This window comes from Bos mutus, chromosome 12, assembly GCF_027580195.1.
Source record: "Bos mutus isolate GX-2022 chromosome 12, NWIPB_WYAK_1.1, whole genome shotgun sequence".
In the NCBI taxonomy this organism is placed as follows: domain Eukaryota; kingdom Metazoa; phylum Chordata; class Mammalia; order Artiodactyla; family Bovidae; genus Bos; species Bos mutus.
The window spans coordinates 33,649,536-33,668,288 of NC_091628.1; the positions used below are offsets into that span (position 1 = coordinate 33,649,536).

At 45.6% G+C, this 18,753-nt stretch overlaps 1 protein-coding gene across 2 annotated transcripts in view; it reads right to left on the reverse strand.

Moving 5' to 3' along the window:
• Positions 1 to 18,753, reverse strand: part of LOC102280627 (phospholipid-transporting ATPase IB) — a 455,079-nt gene that overhangs the window by 414,705 nt on the left and 21,621 nt on the right. The window contains exons 1-2 of one of the 2 annotated variants that reach the window (XM_070380504.1): positions 11,100 to 11,206; positions 10,685 to 10,829 (exon numbers count right to left, since the gene is read on the reverse strand). In XM_070380504.1, coding sequence (XP_070236605.1) covers positions 10,685 to 10,785 — 101 coding nt within the window. In that variant the 5' untranslated portion in view covers positions 10,786 to 10,829; positions 11,100 to 11,206. Of the gene's footprint in view, positions 1 to 10,684; positions 10,830 to 11,099; positions 11,207 to 18,753 lie in introns of those variants that run through there. The other variant, XM_070380503.1, reaches the window with a different exon arrangement.

Genomic DNA, 18,753 nt, shown 5'->3' on the forward strand with positions numbered 1-18,753 from the left:
CACGTGGCTCATAGACCTTCTGCCCTTCCAACATCAACTGCTACTCACCTCCAACCCAGCTCACTGGTCACCCGCAGGCAGCTTTCCCCACCCCTCAGAGCCACAGGCCACCCCCTAGCCCACCCCCATCATACATCACTCCTGATAGAAGGGGGCTCACACCCTCCCTCATACAGACCAACGCAGGCCTGGAAGCGGAGCTCAAATCTCCCTTCTGTGATCAGTCTATGGCTGTTTAGGCTGACTGGGCAGGACAGGTTTTCCCCAAGAAAGAGAATCTAAAGCAGATGGTTCCACCGGGGAGTGCGGGAGGAAGTTTTACAGCTTATATGTACATGCGCCTCCAAAAAGTACGCTTTACTAACATTTACTGAATGTGTTGACACTGGTACCCGAGCTGCAAGGGGAGCACCATAACAGTGTGGGTGGGGTGCTGTGGACTGAACTGTGTCCCCTGAATCCACAGGTCCACGCCCTCATCCTTGGTAGATGGGGCCATTGAGAGGTGATGACATTGAGATGAGGTCAGGAGGCTGAGCCCTCATATGTGACTGCTGCCTGCCCAGGAAGAGACACCAGAAAGCCTGGTCTCTCTCGCTCCTCACCATGTGAGAAGGAGGCTGTCTGCAAGCCAGGAAGAGGGTCCTCACCAGACCTGACCCTGATGGCCCCCCTCATCTTGGACTTCCAGCCGCTAGAACTGTGAGCAAATGCATCTCTGAGGTGTAAGCCCCCAGTCTACAGTGTTCTGTCACGATGGCCGAGACGACTTAAGACGGGGAGTAACGGAGGGGCCCTCCCTGGCTGTTCTCTCTGCTTATCACGACATGTTTCCGTTTCTGTGTCCAGCTAGTTACACTGATGATTAATTTACCTCATTTCAACCCAACCAACCCTCCGAAAAAGAACGAGGGGCTTAAGACGGATGCAATGAAGCAAACTGCAGACTGAAGATGATAAACTAATGATAAGCCCACAGACAGCAGGACTGGCACTTCCAGGAAAGAAAAGCCCTTCAAAATCATGTTTCCAGGTTGTGTTAGGATAATTTAATCAAATCTGATAAATCAGCCCAAAGTATTCAAAAATCAAGAAAGTTACCAACAATATGGACTGACACCCACAATTCTTAACCAAGAAATCTTGGTCAATACATACTGGGTCTTCAGACAAGAACTGTAACACATATCAAGTCAAGTGTTAGTCACTCAGTCATGTCCAACTCTTTTGCGACTACATGGGCAGCCAGCCACCAGGCTCTTCTGTCCATGGGATTTTCCAGTCAACACTGGAGTGGGTTGCCATTTTCTTCTCCAGAGGATCTTCCTGACCCAGGGATTGAACCTGGATCTCCTGCATTGCGGGTGGATTCTTTACCACTGTGCCACCAGGGAAGCCTGGTAACACATATAGACAGATAGTTAAATAGACATAGTACAGGTTCATGGTAAAAAGTTTTACTGATGGGCCATGTGATCAGAAAAGTGTGGAGATCACTGATACAGATGCAGAGCTGACGTGAGAGAGGGAGGGTCCCTCCCCAGATGTCATCCTACCTCAGGCAGGTCTGAAAGCCCGAGCCAGCCAACACTCCAGGAGCTTGTGGAGGATGAACACCGAGGATACAGATAATAATTTCTCCAAAGGACAAACCACAGCATCCCAAGGTCAGTCCCAAATCCCTCCCTAATTACATCTAATAATCCGCCTGCAATGTGGGAGACCTGGGTTCAATCCCTGGGTTGGAAAGATACTTGGAGGAGGGCATGGCAACCCACTCCAGTATCCTTGCCTGGAGAATCCCATGGACAGAGGAGCCTGGAGTCCAACACGACTGAGCGACTAACCACAGCACAGCACAAGGGTAGCTAAAAGCCTACAGTCTGAGTTGTGATGAGGCTTTCATTTAGCAGAAAAGGGTAGATCAGCATTTAAATTATCAAACCCAACCTCACAATTTCAGGAAATTTCTCTGCAGTGGTCAGCCCTCGCCTTTTGTTCTCCAGAAGCATTGTCCCTCTTGAAAGGGCTGCTGATTGGCATTTCTGAGTAAGCTTCTGCTGTCTATTGAGTGACTCAACCAGAAGCAGTAGAATGAACACTTAGAGGCTACTTTCTAGATCACTACACAAAAGCTCATAAGACTGAACTCTGCATCATTTTCTGTAGCCCACAGTTCTACTTTTTCAACTTCAACACAGTTAGATCGGACGTTATGGAAACAAACTCCAGTACTGCCAGTTAAGGGGATGCTGTCTCCCTGTCTGGTCAGCATCATGATAAATGTGTGAAGATAGGAGTCCAGTCTCCCTGACTACCTCCCCTTCAAACACACAGCTCTCTCCAATAAGGACCCAACACTTCCCATAGCATCCAACAGAAAGATGAGAGTTGAGCATTTCATTCCTAATCTTCCAGACAGTTCTTGTTAATTTTTAATATATTTTTATCTTGAGATAAGTTTATAGTCACAGAAGTTACAAATATAGTACAGAGCTGCCATAAACCTTCACCCTGCCCCAATGTCAGTATCTTCAATCACCGCAGTATAATCTAGATAAAATTAGATCAAAACTAATATAATGGCATCAGCATAAGAATACCCCAAATTACAAAGTTCAAGTTCACTAGTGTTACATACATTTAATCGAATATTACTCAGTCATAAAAAAGAACAAAATAATGCCATTTATAGAAACACGGATGGACCCAGAGACAATCATACTAAGTCAGAAAGAGAAAGGTAAATACCAGATGATATCACTTATATGTGGAATCTAAAATACAACATAAAATGAACATATCTGTGAAACAGAACAGACTCACAGTCATAGAGAACAGACTCATGGTTGCCAAGGGGGCAGGGGGCAGGGGGAGAGGGGGATGGATTGGGAGTCTGTGATTAGCAGATGCAAACTATTATATATAGAACAGATAAACAACGAGGTCCTACTGTACAGCACAGGGAACTATATTCAATATCCTGAGATAAACCATAATGGAAAAGGACAGGGGAAAGAATGTACGTGTATGTATAACTGAATCACTTTGTTGTACAATAGAAATCAAAACAACCCTGTAAATCGATTATACTTCAATTAAAAAAAAATTCCAGTGCTTCTTCCAGTGGACCTTTTCTGTTCCAAGATCTGATTTAGAACTGATACTGCATTTAGTTGTCACATCGCCCTAGTCTCCTCCACTTATGTTAATTTTAACTTGCGTTTTTCACAAATCCTGATGCTTCATTCTTTTCATGGGTAAAGATCAGAAGTACTTAAGTTCACAGAGGATGTTAAAAGTTAACAAAATCTGCGATCAGGGACAAGGGGAAATAAGTTAGTGACCAGAACTCAAACCCAGCACCTTTCCCAGTTTTTACAGATCAGAACGGCACAGACGTTTTAGTCTGTGCTTTTAGTTTTGAATATTAAATTCAAAATATGCACCGGGTCTACCCATACAAGGGTCAACTTGATGAAGAAATCACCCGTCAACTCCCCTAGACATCTGCTGTTTCCTTAGAAACAAATACAAAACTGGCCCAAGGCTGACACGATTTTCTGTTTCTAAAAATAATATATTTCAAGAAAGCTCAAGTGTTTGATTACCAAACTATACAATGCCAAAGGCCCTGAGTTTGAATGCTTTTGCCTGCAGAATGCCTCAAAAGCCTTGTCCAGGGGTGCAAACCTGGTAAGAGTTCTAATTACAAGCAGCTTCTGTGGCCTTAATTGCTACTGGCTTGTATAAAGTAAGGATTCTCAGTATACTGTGACATTCATGTTCAGGAAGTATAAGATAGGAGTGCCTGGTTTGGAGACTAGATATATGGCTCTAAGGGCTTCCCAGATGGCACCGGTGGTAAAGAACCTGCCTGACAATGCAGGTTAGATGTAAGAGACGTGGGTTCAATCCCTGGGTCTGGAAGATCCCCTGGAGGAGGGCACAGCAACCCACTCCAGTATTCTTGCCTGGAGAATTCCTGACAGAGGTGGGTTGTAGTCCATAGGGCCTCACAGAGTCAGATACAACTGAAGCAACTTAGCCTGCACTCATATGGCTCTAAACTAAAAAACAGTGAATGGTAACTATGTGAAGAGATTAGCTAAACTGTAGCTTTTCACTACATAAATCAAATCTCATTTTGTATGTCTTAAATACATACAATTTTCATTAAAAAAATATTTAAAATAAATTAAAAATATATTTATATTGGGGCTTCTCTGATGGTTCAGACGGTAAAGAATCCGCGTGCAATGCAGGAGACCAAGGATCAATCCCTAGGTCCGGAAGATCCCCTGGAGAAGGGAATGACAACCCACCAGTATTTTTACCTGAAGAATCCTATGGACAAAGGACCCTGGCAGGCTACAGTCCATGAGTTCACAAAGAGTCCGACATGACTGAGCAACTAACACTTTCACTTTCTAAATACATATAATCTTCATTAAAAAAATGAGTAAACAGAAAAATAAAAAGAACATTAAATGGAGGAAAATCTTGGTCATTTGAAAGTAGGTAAAAGCAATGCTTTCAACATAATCGACTATTTGGGGTGGGGGGGTGGCTGGTGTTCAGCATTGTATTTACTTTCTTTCCTTGGCCAAATTCTATGTAAATGACAGGAAGATACATGCAAAGGAAGTTGGGATTAACATATACGTACTGCTGCTGCTAAATCGCTTCAGTCGTGTCCGACTCTGTGTGACCCCAGAGATGGCAGCCCACCAGGCTCCCCCGTCCCTGGGATTCTCCAGGCAAGAACACTGGAGTGGGTTGCCATTTCCTTCTCCAATGCATGAAAGTGAAAAGTGAAAGAAGTCGCTCAGTCGTGTCTGACTCTTAGCGACCCCATGGACTGCAGCCCACCAGGCTCCTCCATCCATGGGATTTTCCAGGCAAGAGTACTGGAGTGGGGTGCCACTACCTTCTCCGATATACATACTACGTTATAGGAAATAGATAAATAACAAGGTGCTACGCACAGAGAACTCTCTTCAATACTCTAATAGCCTATATAGAAAAAGAACCTGAAATAGAATAGATATATGTTTCTGTATAGCTCTTTATCAACTATTCTTGATAAGGGTTTTTATATACCTTCACCAATCTTGACAAGGATAACTATCTCAAGTGAGATCTGTAAACCATGGTTCTTAATAAAGCAATCTGTACGTGAATCAAAAGGAAGTTAGAGTTGTTAATAGCATCTTGGTATTCTTTCTCTATTAAACTGTAAGCACTTTCATTGTGAAGACCAGATTCCACTTAAATTCTGCAGCGGTAGCCGCCCAGGGAGAGTCACAGCTCCTTGAAGTCCTCCACGGTCTTAGACCCAGTACCGCATCATCACTTACCACCCCTACTCATGCACAAAGTGCTTTTGAAGATGACTCTGTTCTCTTCACTCCTTAAGACAAAAATATCCTCTCAGACATCAGGATCCCAGCACAACTCTGATGCTACAAGACCTACCACCCCGTACTCAATTCTCCTTTCTGTAAAGGCAAAATTCTATTTCAATCTTATCCTGGCAAAACCAACAGAATATTCACATGAAGTCATTTTCTTTCAATACAAAGGAAGCTAAAGCAATGCAATAGCTTGGCAAAGCTCGATTTGCTGCTTTAATGAAGACTTTTGCTACCTGAAACTCCTACCTGAAGTGAATGACTTATTCAAAACTGAGTATCTATAAACATTCCTAACTTGCTTTGAAGACCTCATTCCAGACACTGGAGAAAACCATTTGATAGCCTTGAAACTCACTGTTTTACATGGTGTGCTGACATTCGAATAAAAAGACTGCACTGAACTTGATGGCATAAACATTGCCCATTCCTTTGACCAATAAATCATGAAGATATTTTCTGGAAAAAAATTTAACTTGAAACATTTAAGATATAGATACATGAAATTAATTATTCTCCATCAAGAATAATGAATACCAAGTTTCTCTAAATATCAAACTTTCTATAAGCATTTAATATTTAACTTAAAATGCTTATCCAGAACAGAAAATCTACAGAGATAGGAAGTAGGTTAGTGGCTGTCTCAAGCATGGAGAGAAAGGGACTAGGATATGACAGCCATAGGAACAGTTTCTTTGAGAAATGACAGAATGTTCTGAAATGGTGGTGATGTGTGTACTATTCTGAATATACTAAAAGCCACAAAACTGTATCCTTCAAATGAGCGAAATTATATGGTATGTGAATTATCTCTCAATAAACCTGTCCAATTTTAAAGGCGATGGGATTGTACACTTCAGAAAAGGAATCTTGTAGAGTAGACATACATATAATCGTACATGTACAGATGTAATAATTACACTGCAAAATCTACTCATTTCTGGATGATGGAAGACAACTACCATATTCACAGTTAAGGTCCTAGAAAAATCAATCCCTACAAGATCCCCTGGGGGAGAGAATGGCAACTCACTTCAGTACTCTTGCCTGAAGAATCCTACGGACAAAGGAACCTGGTGGGCTACAGTCTATGGGGTCAGAAAGAGTTGGACTGTCTGAAATGACTTAGCACACACACAAGAAAAGACCATGTTATGTGTCTCCATAATTATGATAATCTAAATTCACTGGCTTCAGTAATGGAAAACTTCATCCTACCACAGCTTCAGGTCAAATTAAATGCTGGTGTCAAGTGTCAAGAACAAGATTTAGAGAGACATCTGTTTACATAGCATAGACCCTCCCAGAATTTCAGGAAACAGCTTGGAATTTGAGTCACCACAACTGGCATTCCCCTGGGGCTGTCAAGGCCACAGTCAACCCAGGCAGTGGCCTTCTCACTCCCACTAGCCTGGTGGCACCTCTTCCTTGGACAGACACACCAGTCCAAACGCTAACCCCAGACCATCCATCCCTGCTCTAATGGTACCATCCTGCCCTCACCAACCTCCCCAAACACCCAACCACCATATCCCTTCCTGGCAAACTCCAGTCCCTCTAGTGAAGTCAAAACACCAGCTGCCCAAGAAGGTAGTCAAGAGAGCAACTGTCACCATCACCAGGTTCCTTCCAGGGAGGCCCTGGGATGGGGGAAGATAAGTGAGAGCTGGGGCCCCAGGAAGGCCAGCCTTTGGAAGGGCAGAGTGTCAAATATGCCAGACAACCCCAACACCCGCCTCCACCGATCACGTGGTCCTTCTTCTCAAAAGCCTCCATTTAGATGCCGACCACCTGGGATGACACTCTCTGACCCAGCAAGAAAATCCATCAGTGTTTTCTCAAGGAAAAGCTATTAAGAAAAAGAAATCCTATATCAACTCCCTTTAATGAAAATATCCCTTTCAGTAGCTTTATCAACTTTCAGCAAACATTCATGACCAAGATCAGAAGCCTTATTTTTTTTTAATCAGTATTTTATAAAATGAATGGTCCAGTGCTGAAACAGTGTTGCTCAACATTTTATAAAATCCTTACACCATAATGTCAAGAAGCTTTAAAATCAATTCTTTAATGAACAATGAGTCATATTACCATTAGTAATTCCTAATTAAATACAGTCAAGATAAAGTAAAAATTGGAAGACCATATTCTAGGACAGCAGGCAACACCCCTTAATTTCCAAAAGCCTATTCCATGTATTCTGAAACCGATGCTCACAGCATAAGCCATGAACTGAGAAACTGTATGAACTGTAAGAGTATTTAACTAATTCAATTGTACACTCACATAATAAGGAATGGTTGTGTCTACCTACTTTATTCCTAGCCCACCTATGGTATACTCCCATTTAGCCCTCCCCCACTCCAAAAAGGTACAAATGAAACTGTATAACAAACAGCCACTGGAAATCTCTGATATAAAAATCAGTCTCAAAAGTCAGTGAGTCTTCAGACACACGCAACAAACTTATGGTCACCAAAAGGGAAAGATGGGAGGAGGGATAAATTAGGAGTTTTGGATTAACATATACACCCAACTATATATAGAGAGATAGATAGATCTAACAAGGACCTACTGTATAGCATAGGGAACTATACTCAATATCTTATAATAATCTATGATGGAAAAAAATCTGGAAAAGGATTTATACATATACATGTATACAGAGAGCTGTGTGTAGAACTGATTGCTTTGCTGTACACCTGAAACTAACATTGCAAACCAATGATACTTCAATAAAAAATAAATACATAAAATTTTTTAAAATGTCAATGTGAGTCAATTAAAGAACAGGTTGTGAGACCCCATTACCTAGACTTTAAAAAATCTTCACCTTCCATGGGAACTAGAGAATTTAGACAAAAAACAAAGACCCCTATTTCTTTCTCCCAGCTTTAAGTAGCCACAAATGAATACTGAAATTAAGAAAATTAATAGGAAGTAATCAAAAGACTCTTGAGAGTTCCTTGGACTACAAGATCAAACCAATCAATCCTAAAGGAAATCAACCCTGAATATTCACTGTTGCTGAAGCTGAAGCTCCAATACTTTGGCCACTTGATTCGAAGAGCTGACTCATTGGAAAAGACCCTGATGCTGGGAGAGGTCAAAGGCAAAAGGAGAAGGGGATGACAGAGAATGAGATGGGTGGATGGCATCACCGACTCCATGGACATGAATCCCCAGTGAAGGACAGGGGAGCCTGGTGTGTTGCAGTCCAAGGGGTCGCGAAGAGCCAGATGTGACTTAGCAACTGAACAACAACAAGGCAAAAACACTACTTGAAAACATCTTAAAGTTAGAAACACAGACAAAGCCTGAGGAAATGGAACTATGCTGTCAATGCAGGATTCTGGATGGTGTAGGTGTGTTTCACAGAGTTGTGGATCCATCACCCCACAATGAAACCCCACGTATATTACGGTCTCTCCTCTTTTCCCAACCTTGTCCTCCACCCTAGAAACCACTAGTCTATCTTTTGTCCCAATGGATTTGCCTCTTCTGGATGCTTCATATAAATGCAATCATACATGAGATCTGTTATGGCTTTTCTCTTAGCACAATGTGTTCAAGGTTAATCCATGCTTTAGTACTACATTCCTCTTTGTGGCCAAATGACATTCCACTATATGGACATACCACGTTCTATTTATTCATTTGTCACTTGACAGACACCTGGGTTGTCTCCCCTTTGGGCCACTCTGATGAATCTGCTATGAACATCTGCACCCAGTTTTGTGTGGATGTGTGATGTCCTTTCTCTTGGGTATATACACCTCGAATAGCTGGATCATGTGTAACTCTACATTTAACCTTTTAAGAGACTGCCCAACTGTTTTTCAAAGCAGCCGCACCACTTTTCATTCCCGCCAGCAATGTAGGAGGGGTCCCATTTCTTCCCGTTCTCACCCGCACTTGCTACTGTCTTTTTGATTAGCACTATCGTAGTGGGTGAAGCAGTAACTCATGTGTGCTGCTCTGCATCTTAAACCAAACCCCCTCATCCTTGAATTTTGGCCTCAGTTGTTCTTCCAAGCTACACATTTAAGTAAAATATAGGCCCCAATGGCCATTCTTAAAACCGAAAATAAAGTCAGGATAATCTAACACTTTTAATAAGTGTCACTTCTGCACAATATATGCACCATTATTTTACCCCCAACCCTATGAAACTACAATAACGCCCAACAGCTAGGCCTTTCTGAATAAAGATCTCAGGCTAAGTCCAAGTGCTAAGGCTTCAGAGTGACACAACACACAACAAAGTTTTAGCCCCAGCTTTCAGGAGAGAGCCCTGGCCTGGAATTCAGTTACACACACACACAGTCCTGGCAAACCTGACCCATGGCCTCCCTTCTCTGCACCTGAGCACGCACTTTGGAGCCACTCACAGAACCACATCCTCTGAAGTCCCTCTCAGGGATAAAGTTGTCGAAGCCTGAAAGTTTAATGAAACTTGCAAACATGCCAACTTCCGTGCCTAAAAGATTTAGCTTTGCACAGCACAAACACTTTGAGCTCAGCAGCCAGACAGGCTGGGTTCTATGTCCAGCTCTGCCACTTGGTAGCTAAATGGCCACAAGTCCTTTAACATCTATCTTCCTATGTCAGTTTCCTCACGTGAAGGTAAGACTGCCTTCTTCAAGAGGTGATGAGGTTTCATAAAGCTAGTGTAACTAAAGCATCCAACAGAGCAGCCGGCAAAGAGCGGACATCTAAACCTTAGTGTCCATCCGTCTTCCCGCTAACTCTAGGCAAAGTTTCCCAGCAAAGAAAGCCTTCTTAACAAATGCCCTGGGCATTGAGAGCTGAATGCAAGTTCTTGTGATGGGAAGGATCCATTATAAAGCACTCTGCCACATTACAGTCGGCAAATTGCTAAGGAGAGCTTAAAACAGGCTTAAATTGTCTTTTAAAAAAATTGGCTTAAAACGGGATGGGGGAGTTCTTGGGAGGGCACTCAGGGATGAAGAGAGAGAAGAAAGCTTATTTTCGCCAGGACAGAAGCCTACAAGCATCCTCCAGGCTCACAGACAGCCTGCACACAGAACCAATGCAAAGGACAGAAGGATGAAAGGTATATTCCCACACCCCAGTGGGAAACGCGGGTACAGACTGCCGGGCTTGAGTGGGGAGGGGCGGGGACGGGGCTGGCGGCCGCAGGGACACTGGTGGGGGCTGGCTTGGCTCCTGCGGAGGTCTCAGAGGAAGCCAAGCCCCCTCCTATCTGGGAATTAATTAATTGCTCCGACTGGGCCGCCCTCTCCTACCTGATCTGGTTGTCACAGAATTTGTTGAGATGCGGTTGGTTGAGGTAAATGGTGCGGGCTGGTGCGTCCAGCTGGTCTCCAACAGACGTGGCCCGGGACATCTCATCGTCTGCTTTCTTGTAGCCCGGGGGAGGACGGACAGGTCCTGCGGAGAAGAGGCGCGGGCAGAACGCAAAACACAAAGAAGTCACGCAGGGTAGCGGCGGCAGCACCGGCGGGCGGGGACTAGCTGGAAGGATGCTCCGGGCGTCGCGCCACCCAGTCCCTCTGCTGCCCTGGAGACGGGCGCCAGCCCCGCCCCGCCCGCTGGTCCCCAGGCGGAGGAGCCTCTCCGCGGGTGGGAACCTCGGCCCCGCCCCACTCGTCCCTCCCTCCCCCCCTCCCCTTCCCTCCTCCTTCCATCCCCTCCCCAAACCTGCAGCCCCTGCGCCAGACCCGCAGGCTCCGCGGGGATGGTGTAGGGCGCACGGCTGGGGGCAGGGCCCCCGTGGACTGCGGGGATGTGTGGAGCAGAGACCAGAGCCTCTCCTCCCCCGGGCGAGCTCCCCCTCCAGGCCCAGAGACCGAATTCTGGAGCTAGGCTTTCTGGCTCCTTTGTGCTTGGGAAGCGCGAGAGGACTGCAAGGGGGTGTGCCCTGCACTCGGCCCCAGGAGAAGGGGCTGAGGAAGACACCTCGGTGCTCCAAGATGAAATTCCCAAACCTCGAAGTAGAGCCCTGCCCGCCCCCTACCCCCCGGCTTAGCCTGCACAGACCAGCAGATGCCCCTGGCCACCAGACCGCAGAGCACTGCCCATCCCAGCTCACGGGTACATGCGAGCCTGCACCCCGAGCCTGCATCCCGAGTCTCTGTGGTTAAGACCCAAGCCCGTCTGTCTCCTTAGGACGCGATTTCAGCCATACAGCTGACCCTCTCTTGGGCTAAAACTCCCCACTCACCTTCACTTGAGGAGGGGTCAGCAAGGGGAATGATGACATAACCATTACCGAAACCACTTCCTCGGGCTCACCACGCCCCCGCAAACACACACACACACCTGCAACCACATGGCAGACTCCCTCCCTAGACAGGGCAACCCAGCTTGAGACTTCAGGGAGGAGGCCCTAAAGTCCAGGCTCACAGAAAAATAAGTGCCCTGCAGGTGACGGAGGCCTCTCTCCATTTCCTTAAATCCCAACTGCTCAAGTACCTGCCGCATGTCCCACCTATAAAGGAAACAGGTGTCGCAGAACTTAGGTAACAGGTATCCACTCCAGACACAGCCACTTCATGCTCAGAAACGTTTTGAAGTAGACAGTTTGAGCCATGTAAATTTATCACCTTTTTAAGTGATTAGAATCCTGTTATGATCTGCATCCTAAGATGGGGACACCCCCGTGTAACTCTCACTGGCTATTGAGAGTTGACATGCTGTCATGGGACGTGCTCACAACCAGGTACCTAGTCACAAGCTGGGTGTAGGACCCCCCATTCTCAGATCACCCCCTCTAGCCCTCATTCTCTGGCGTCCCTCTGCTCTGCCGCCTGCTTGTCCACAGGGGGCAGCAGAGAGCAGCAGGACCTTCAAGACCGGGTGGACCTCGGAGGAGGCTGGTTTTAAATCTTTTGCTGAGTTAAGGCCGACACAGGATATTTTTGAAACCAGCCTATACAAAAGTGCTGCTTTCCTCTCTGCCCACTCACCCCACTTTGTTCTCTTCCACAGCCGGTATCATCATTACCTGACATTATTTATTTATGGTCTGTCTCCCCAAGGCCAAGAGCAGAAGCTCCAGGGCAGCAGAGGTGTGTTTTGTCCAGTACAGGGACCTGGCACCCAGAACAGTGCCTGATACATAATGGGCACTTGTATTTGCTGGTTGAGTAAGTCATGTAAAGGGTCACTTTCAATTCTCCAGGCAGGGACACGGTGATGGGCATCAAGGGCACAAACCCCGCACCCTACTGTGGGCAGAGCAGCTCAGCTCCAGGTGGTCTTCATTCATTGGCTTTCAACTCTGGCTGCACATGATCACCAAGAAAGCTCTCACAATTAGCCAGTTCCTGGGTCCAACCCACACCAATTGTGCCTCTTGTTTTTAAAGCTTCTTAAAGTGATATGAATGGGTAGCCATGGTTGAAAATCCATGGTGAGATGCAGGAGAGAACACAAAAACAAAAAAGCTGGCTCCTGCTCTCAAAAGTGTTAACCAGCATAACCCTGGTTACCAGTGACTAGGACCAAGTGACTAAGAGGGGACCTGAAGGTGCCAGCGGGGTCAGAGGTCAGCGGCCACTTTGTGCCAAGGGTGGAGAGCTGGTCAGAACAGTGTGAGGGCAGGTCTCAGAGTCTTAACCTCTGGTTCAGGTTTATAGTAGGAAAAAGGAGGACAATCTGGGTGTGGACAAGAAGACCTCAGACAGAGGCCCCGTAGACAGAACACATTGGGGGGGGGGCAACTGAGAATGATAAAAACCAGTGCTGAGCGTTCAAACTGGGAAATAATAGAAAGGAAACTCAGAAAAATAGTCAGTGGCCAGACTGTGGATGATTTTAATGACAGGGGAAGAAATCTGAACTTCATCCTGAAGGTCAGATGAACCACAGAAGGTTTCTAAGCAGGAGACAAGCGTACCCAGCAGTGACTCACAAGACAAGCACAGGAAGAGACGAGGCAGAAAATGAACTCCACCATCTACGAGTGAAAGTGAAAGGCGCTCAGTCGTGTCCGACTCTTTGTGACTCCCTGGACTACACAGTCCGTGGAATTCTCCAGGCCAGAATACTGGAGTGGGTAGCCTTTCCCTTCTCCAGGGGATCTTCCCAAGCCAGGGATCAAACCCAGGTCTCCCGCATTGCAGGCAGATGCTTTACCAGCTGAGCCACCAGGGAAGCCCAAGAATACTGGAGTGGGTAGCCTGTCCCTTCTCCAGCAGATCTTCCCGATGCAGGAATTGAACCAGGGTCTCCTGTATTGTGGGCAGATTCTTTACCAGCTGAGCTACTGGGGAAGCCCAACCATCTAGAAGAAAAATGATAAAAGCATCTATTACATGGAGAAGGGGAAAACAATGGACATGAGAAACATCTCAAAAGAAAATTCTGCGTGACTTCTTTTGGACAAAATGTGTGGACCAGAAAGAAGAAGAAATATTGGATAACTGAGGTGTGAAGAGAAGACTGAGGCCAAAAAAAAAAAAAAAAAATCCCTGATAGAAATAAGAATGGAAACATGTTTTCCCTAATAAGTATTTCAATGTTGGATCATAAATATTGGGGTGAAAAATTACTGACACAATTGGTGGAAACAACATGAAGTGAATGATTTCCCAAGTACGTGTCATCTATCAGGCCAGCTCACCTTTCTATACAACCACGGGGCCAAATCTGGAATTTTAAGTAGAAATACTATCCCTACCTCCTCATCCCACCTCCAGGACTCAGATAACCTTCTAGCTCAGGGGCTGCATCGTGACCCAATCCTGCTTTGGAGAAAGACATTAATATTTTGAAAATAACTAACATGATTTGTTGAAAATGTCTTGCCTAAGGAGAATGCTGTACCATATATAGCAAAGCACATTATGACCAAGGTTTCAAATTCAGACTCATGAGATGAATTCTGAGTTAATGCGCTAGGAAAATACCACCATATAAAATCAAAGTGTATGTTTACAACTCCCCCATGTACATAAGCCTGGTGTCAGCAGGAACTCAGGAAACATCTACTGAGAAAGAAGCCAAAGTAAAAGGAAAGAACAGACTCAAATGAGCCCAAAGGAAGCCAGACTGGACAGTGGACTGCCAAGGCCATGAGGGCAGGGGCTCTCTCTAGTTCACGGCTCTACCCCTGTCCTCCTATCAACTGGATACACAAAGCGCTATGCGGTTATGTGGTCCGAGTTGACCCAGTAAGAGTCTGTCTCCTGGGAACTTTGACGTGGGACCCAGGGAGATGATTTGTTTTTCTGTTAATCTGTCTTATGTCAATTTGATTATTAGATCAACTGGAGAACCTCCAAGGACAGAAGGAACATTTTTCTGCCTTTTCATGTGCAAAGTTTTACTATCACACAGAAGGAAAACTTGGAAAAACTCTTGCCTTCCTAAGTCAGAAGCCTGTTAAAGTGATAAGCCTTTTGGCAGCACTGCCCCCAGCTCCGTGGGAAGTGTCAAGCCTAGGCCACTGTCACAGACTGAAGAATTCAACTGGTCTTAGTCCTGGCTTCCCAGGTGAGAGCCTCTGGCCCCCTGGAATCTCCCAAGTGATAGGAGTATCTGTTGTTCATGTTGGAACCTTCTGAGCACATCTGAGTTTATGCCAATGGGGTGACTCCTGTGGACCCTGGAAAGTCTTAGGATGGGGGCTGACCTGCCAGGGACACCGTGTGATTGGAGGGCTGGGGATTCAGCCAGTTGACATCAACCTGACCTCCTGAATGGGAGTGCAGGGGGGAGACATGAGGGCTGGAGACCTATGTACAGGAGTCCCATAAAAATATGAGGCCCCAAAAGCAGCCAGGAAATTGCAGCTTATGTAACATCCTGAGCTAAGGGGGCAGGAGGGTGTCAGGATACGAAGGAAGACCTTTCACGGGAGGCAGAGGACGTGTTTGGAAAACAAAAGTTGCCCTGCACCCTGTTATGCAGGGCAGTTTCTCAGGTAGAAAGTTATCTCTAATGAAAGTTCAGTCATGTGGCCAATTAAAAATACCTGTGTAATGAATAGGGTTCCCTGGCTCAGTGGTAAAGAATCTCCCTGCAGTGCAGGAGACCTGGGTTCAATCTCTAGGTCTGGAGGAGCCCCTGAAGAAGGAAATGGCAACCCACTCCAGTATTCTTGTCTGGAGAATTCCAGTTTCTTTCTTCATGAAACCCCAATAAAACTACAAACACCAAAGCTCAGGTGATGTGTCTGGAGAAAGCTTCCCACAGGGAACCTCCCAAGCCTCACCCTGTCTCTTTAGGCTAGTCCTGATGTGTACCCTGTCTGATAAAACTATAATCATAAGGAGATCAAACCAGTCAATCCTAAAGGAAGTCAACCCTGAATACTCATTGGAAGGACTGATGCTGAAGCTGAAGCTCCAATACTTTGGTCACCTGGGTCTCCCATATTTTTATGGGACTCCTGTATATAGGTCGGCAAAGAGCTGACTCATTGGAAAAGACCCTAATGCTGGGAAAGATTGAAGACAAAAGGAGAAGGGGGTGACAGAGAATGAGATGGTTGGATGGCATCACCGACTCAATGGACATGAATTTAAGCAAACTCCAAGAGATAGTGCGGAGAAGGCAATGGCACCCCACCCCACTGCCTGGAAAATCCCATGGACGGAGGAGCCTGGTAGGCTGCAGTCCATGGGGTCGCTAGGAGTCGGACACAACTGAGCGACTTCACTTTCACTTTTCACTTTCATGCATTGGAGAAGGAAATGGCAACCCACTCCAGTGTTCTTGCCTGGAGAATCCCAGGGATGGGGGAGTCTGGTGGGCTGCCGTCTCAGGGGTCTCACAGAGTCAGACACGACTGGAGCGACTTAGCAGACTTAGCAGCCAAGAGATAGTGAAGGACAGGGAAGCCTGGCATGCTGTAGTCCATGGGATCACAAAGAGTTGAACTTGACTCAATGACTGAACAACCAGTAACACTCTTTCCTGAGTGCTCTGAGTTGTTCTAGTTTATTATTGAAACCACAAGGTCAATGGGAACCCTGAATTTGTAGCCGTTTCTCATAAGTGCAGGTGCTCTAGGGACCCCAGACCTTGCAGCTGTCTGACTGAGGACAGACATAAAGAATTGTGTCCCTAACCTGTACAGCTTGACCAACTCCTGGCAGTTAGTGTTTGAATCTCATTGCAGACACCACTCTGAATTCTAGGATGACAGAGTCAAAAGGGAAACTTCACCAATCACAGAAATGTATTAGGCAGGTCCAATGAAAGCACGGTTAAAAGCCAGACGTGCAGACACTTGGACCCAATTCTCCCTCCACTGGGCCTGCCTGCCCCATGGGCTCAGCACCCCTGAGCCCTGGTTTCTTCAGCCACGAAACAATACACAAATAAAGGGCTGGCAAACTTCTGCAAAAGGGGCTACATGTGGCCTCAATCCCTTTTTTTAAACAACAAAGTTTAAAAAATGCATGAACCATTCTAGCCCCTCTTCAGACCAGATTTTGCTGACTCATATAAACCAAGTCCTTTCACAGTTAAACTGACTATATCCCAACCCCCATCTCAAGGAAAGTTAGATTAAATTTCTCCTTTATCAAAAAGACAGGACATCAAGTTCCTGGCAACACAGGTGCTTGGGCTTTGGCTGCATGAGTTAAAAGTTGGCTGGATAAACAAGGTCCTTGCTCAGTCGTGTCCGACTCTGCATGGAATTCTCCAGGCCAGAATACTGGAGTGGGTAGCCTTTCCCTTCTCCAGGGGATCTTCCCAACCCAGGGGTCAAACCCAGGTCTCCCAAATTGCAGGTGGATGCTTTACCAGGTGAGCCACAAGGGAAGCCCTTAATGTACAACACAGGATATCAATATCTGTGATAAACCATAATGGAAAAGAATATGAAAATATATGTTTATATAACTGAAACACTTTGTAGAACATAAATTAATACAACACTGTAAATCAACTACATTTCAATAAAACATTCTGCTATTTTTGTATCTATTAAAATATTTAAAAAAAATTTTTTTAAGTTGGTTATGTCATTTTCCTAATTTTTATGTACCTGTAAAATATGTAAAGATGGGGGTTTTGCCTCCAGAAAGATTTCCAAGAAAAGACTGCAGTCATCACAGAGCTATGCAGTACGAGGTATATGAATGTGTGCATGCACACAAACACACACACACACACATACACACTCTTCTTCCCAAGGAGTTTCAAGTTCAACTCCAGCATCTACCCACATTAACAAAGATGTTTCTAAACCTTCAAGACAGACACAGAGCAGTCTGGTAGGCAAGGAGGCACTGGGGCTGTTAGCTCTCCTAATAAAATCAACATAATGAAAACACTGCACAAATGGAAAATGTGCCCCTTCTCACCTTGACAGACACACTTCAGAGGTCTTTTCTAGACCCCATCTTGTGCAAACCACATCTCCCCAAACACAGCATCTGTGATCCACTTCCACCCAAGATTTCAGAGGAAATACACCAACAGGTCAGGGTCTCTCATGGCTGCAAATGCCTATTAGTTTCTCTTTTCAGGGAAAGAAAAGATGGGGAGGAAAGTACGAGCCATGGACTATTTACGATTTAAGAGGTTGTGGGCCACCATTTCACCCAGAGTCATGGGGCATCTCCCAGACAGAGGCATGTTGCCCGGTGGTAAGAAAGGGAAAGGCACACAGCCTTAGGCAGAGACTTACATTTAACAGAGGCAACAGAAAGAACCAATAACCTGGGAATTCAGAAGACAAACGTGACATGCGAGCCAAAAAACCAGAACAATTCATTAAGGAAGAGTTTGCACTCAGCTACTAAGAATGGCTATGATCTGGTTGTGCAGACAGAGTGCAGAGCCTTCCAGGAATGGTATCACACGAGCAGAGACACAAGCCAGTGATGCTTAATTCACAGCCTGACCGGCTCCAGCTGGTGGGTGAAAGGTGAGCCACGGTCACCCAAAGCCTAGCGTCCAGTAAGCACAGCTACACAGACTGGGCTGTTCCTTGAAGCCCGTTTTATACCTTGTGTGCTTAGCCGCTCAGCCGTGTCCAGTTCTTTGTGACCCCATGGGCTGTATAGCCTGCCAGGCTCCTCTCTCCATGGGATTCTCCAGGTGAGAATACAGGAGTGGGTTGCCATGCCCTCCTCCAGGGGATCTTCCTGACTCAGGGATCGAACCCAGGTCTCCTGCTCTGTAGGCAGATTCTTTACTGTCTGAGCTACCCAGGGAGACAGACACATTAAAATCCGTCATGTAAATTAAAACAAGTATGCTTTTCATGGCATTCTGTTCAATGTTATGTGGCAGCCTGGATGGGAGGGAAAAGGGATATATGTATTTATATGGCTGAGTTGCTTTGCTGTCCACCGGAAACTATTACAACCTTGTGACTCAGCGATACCCC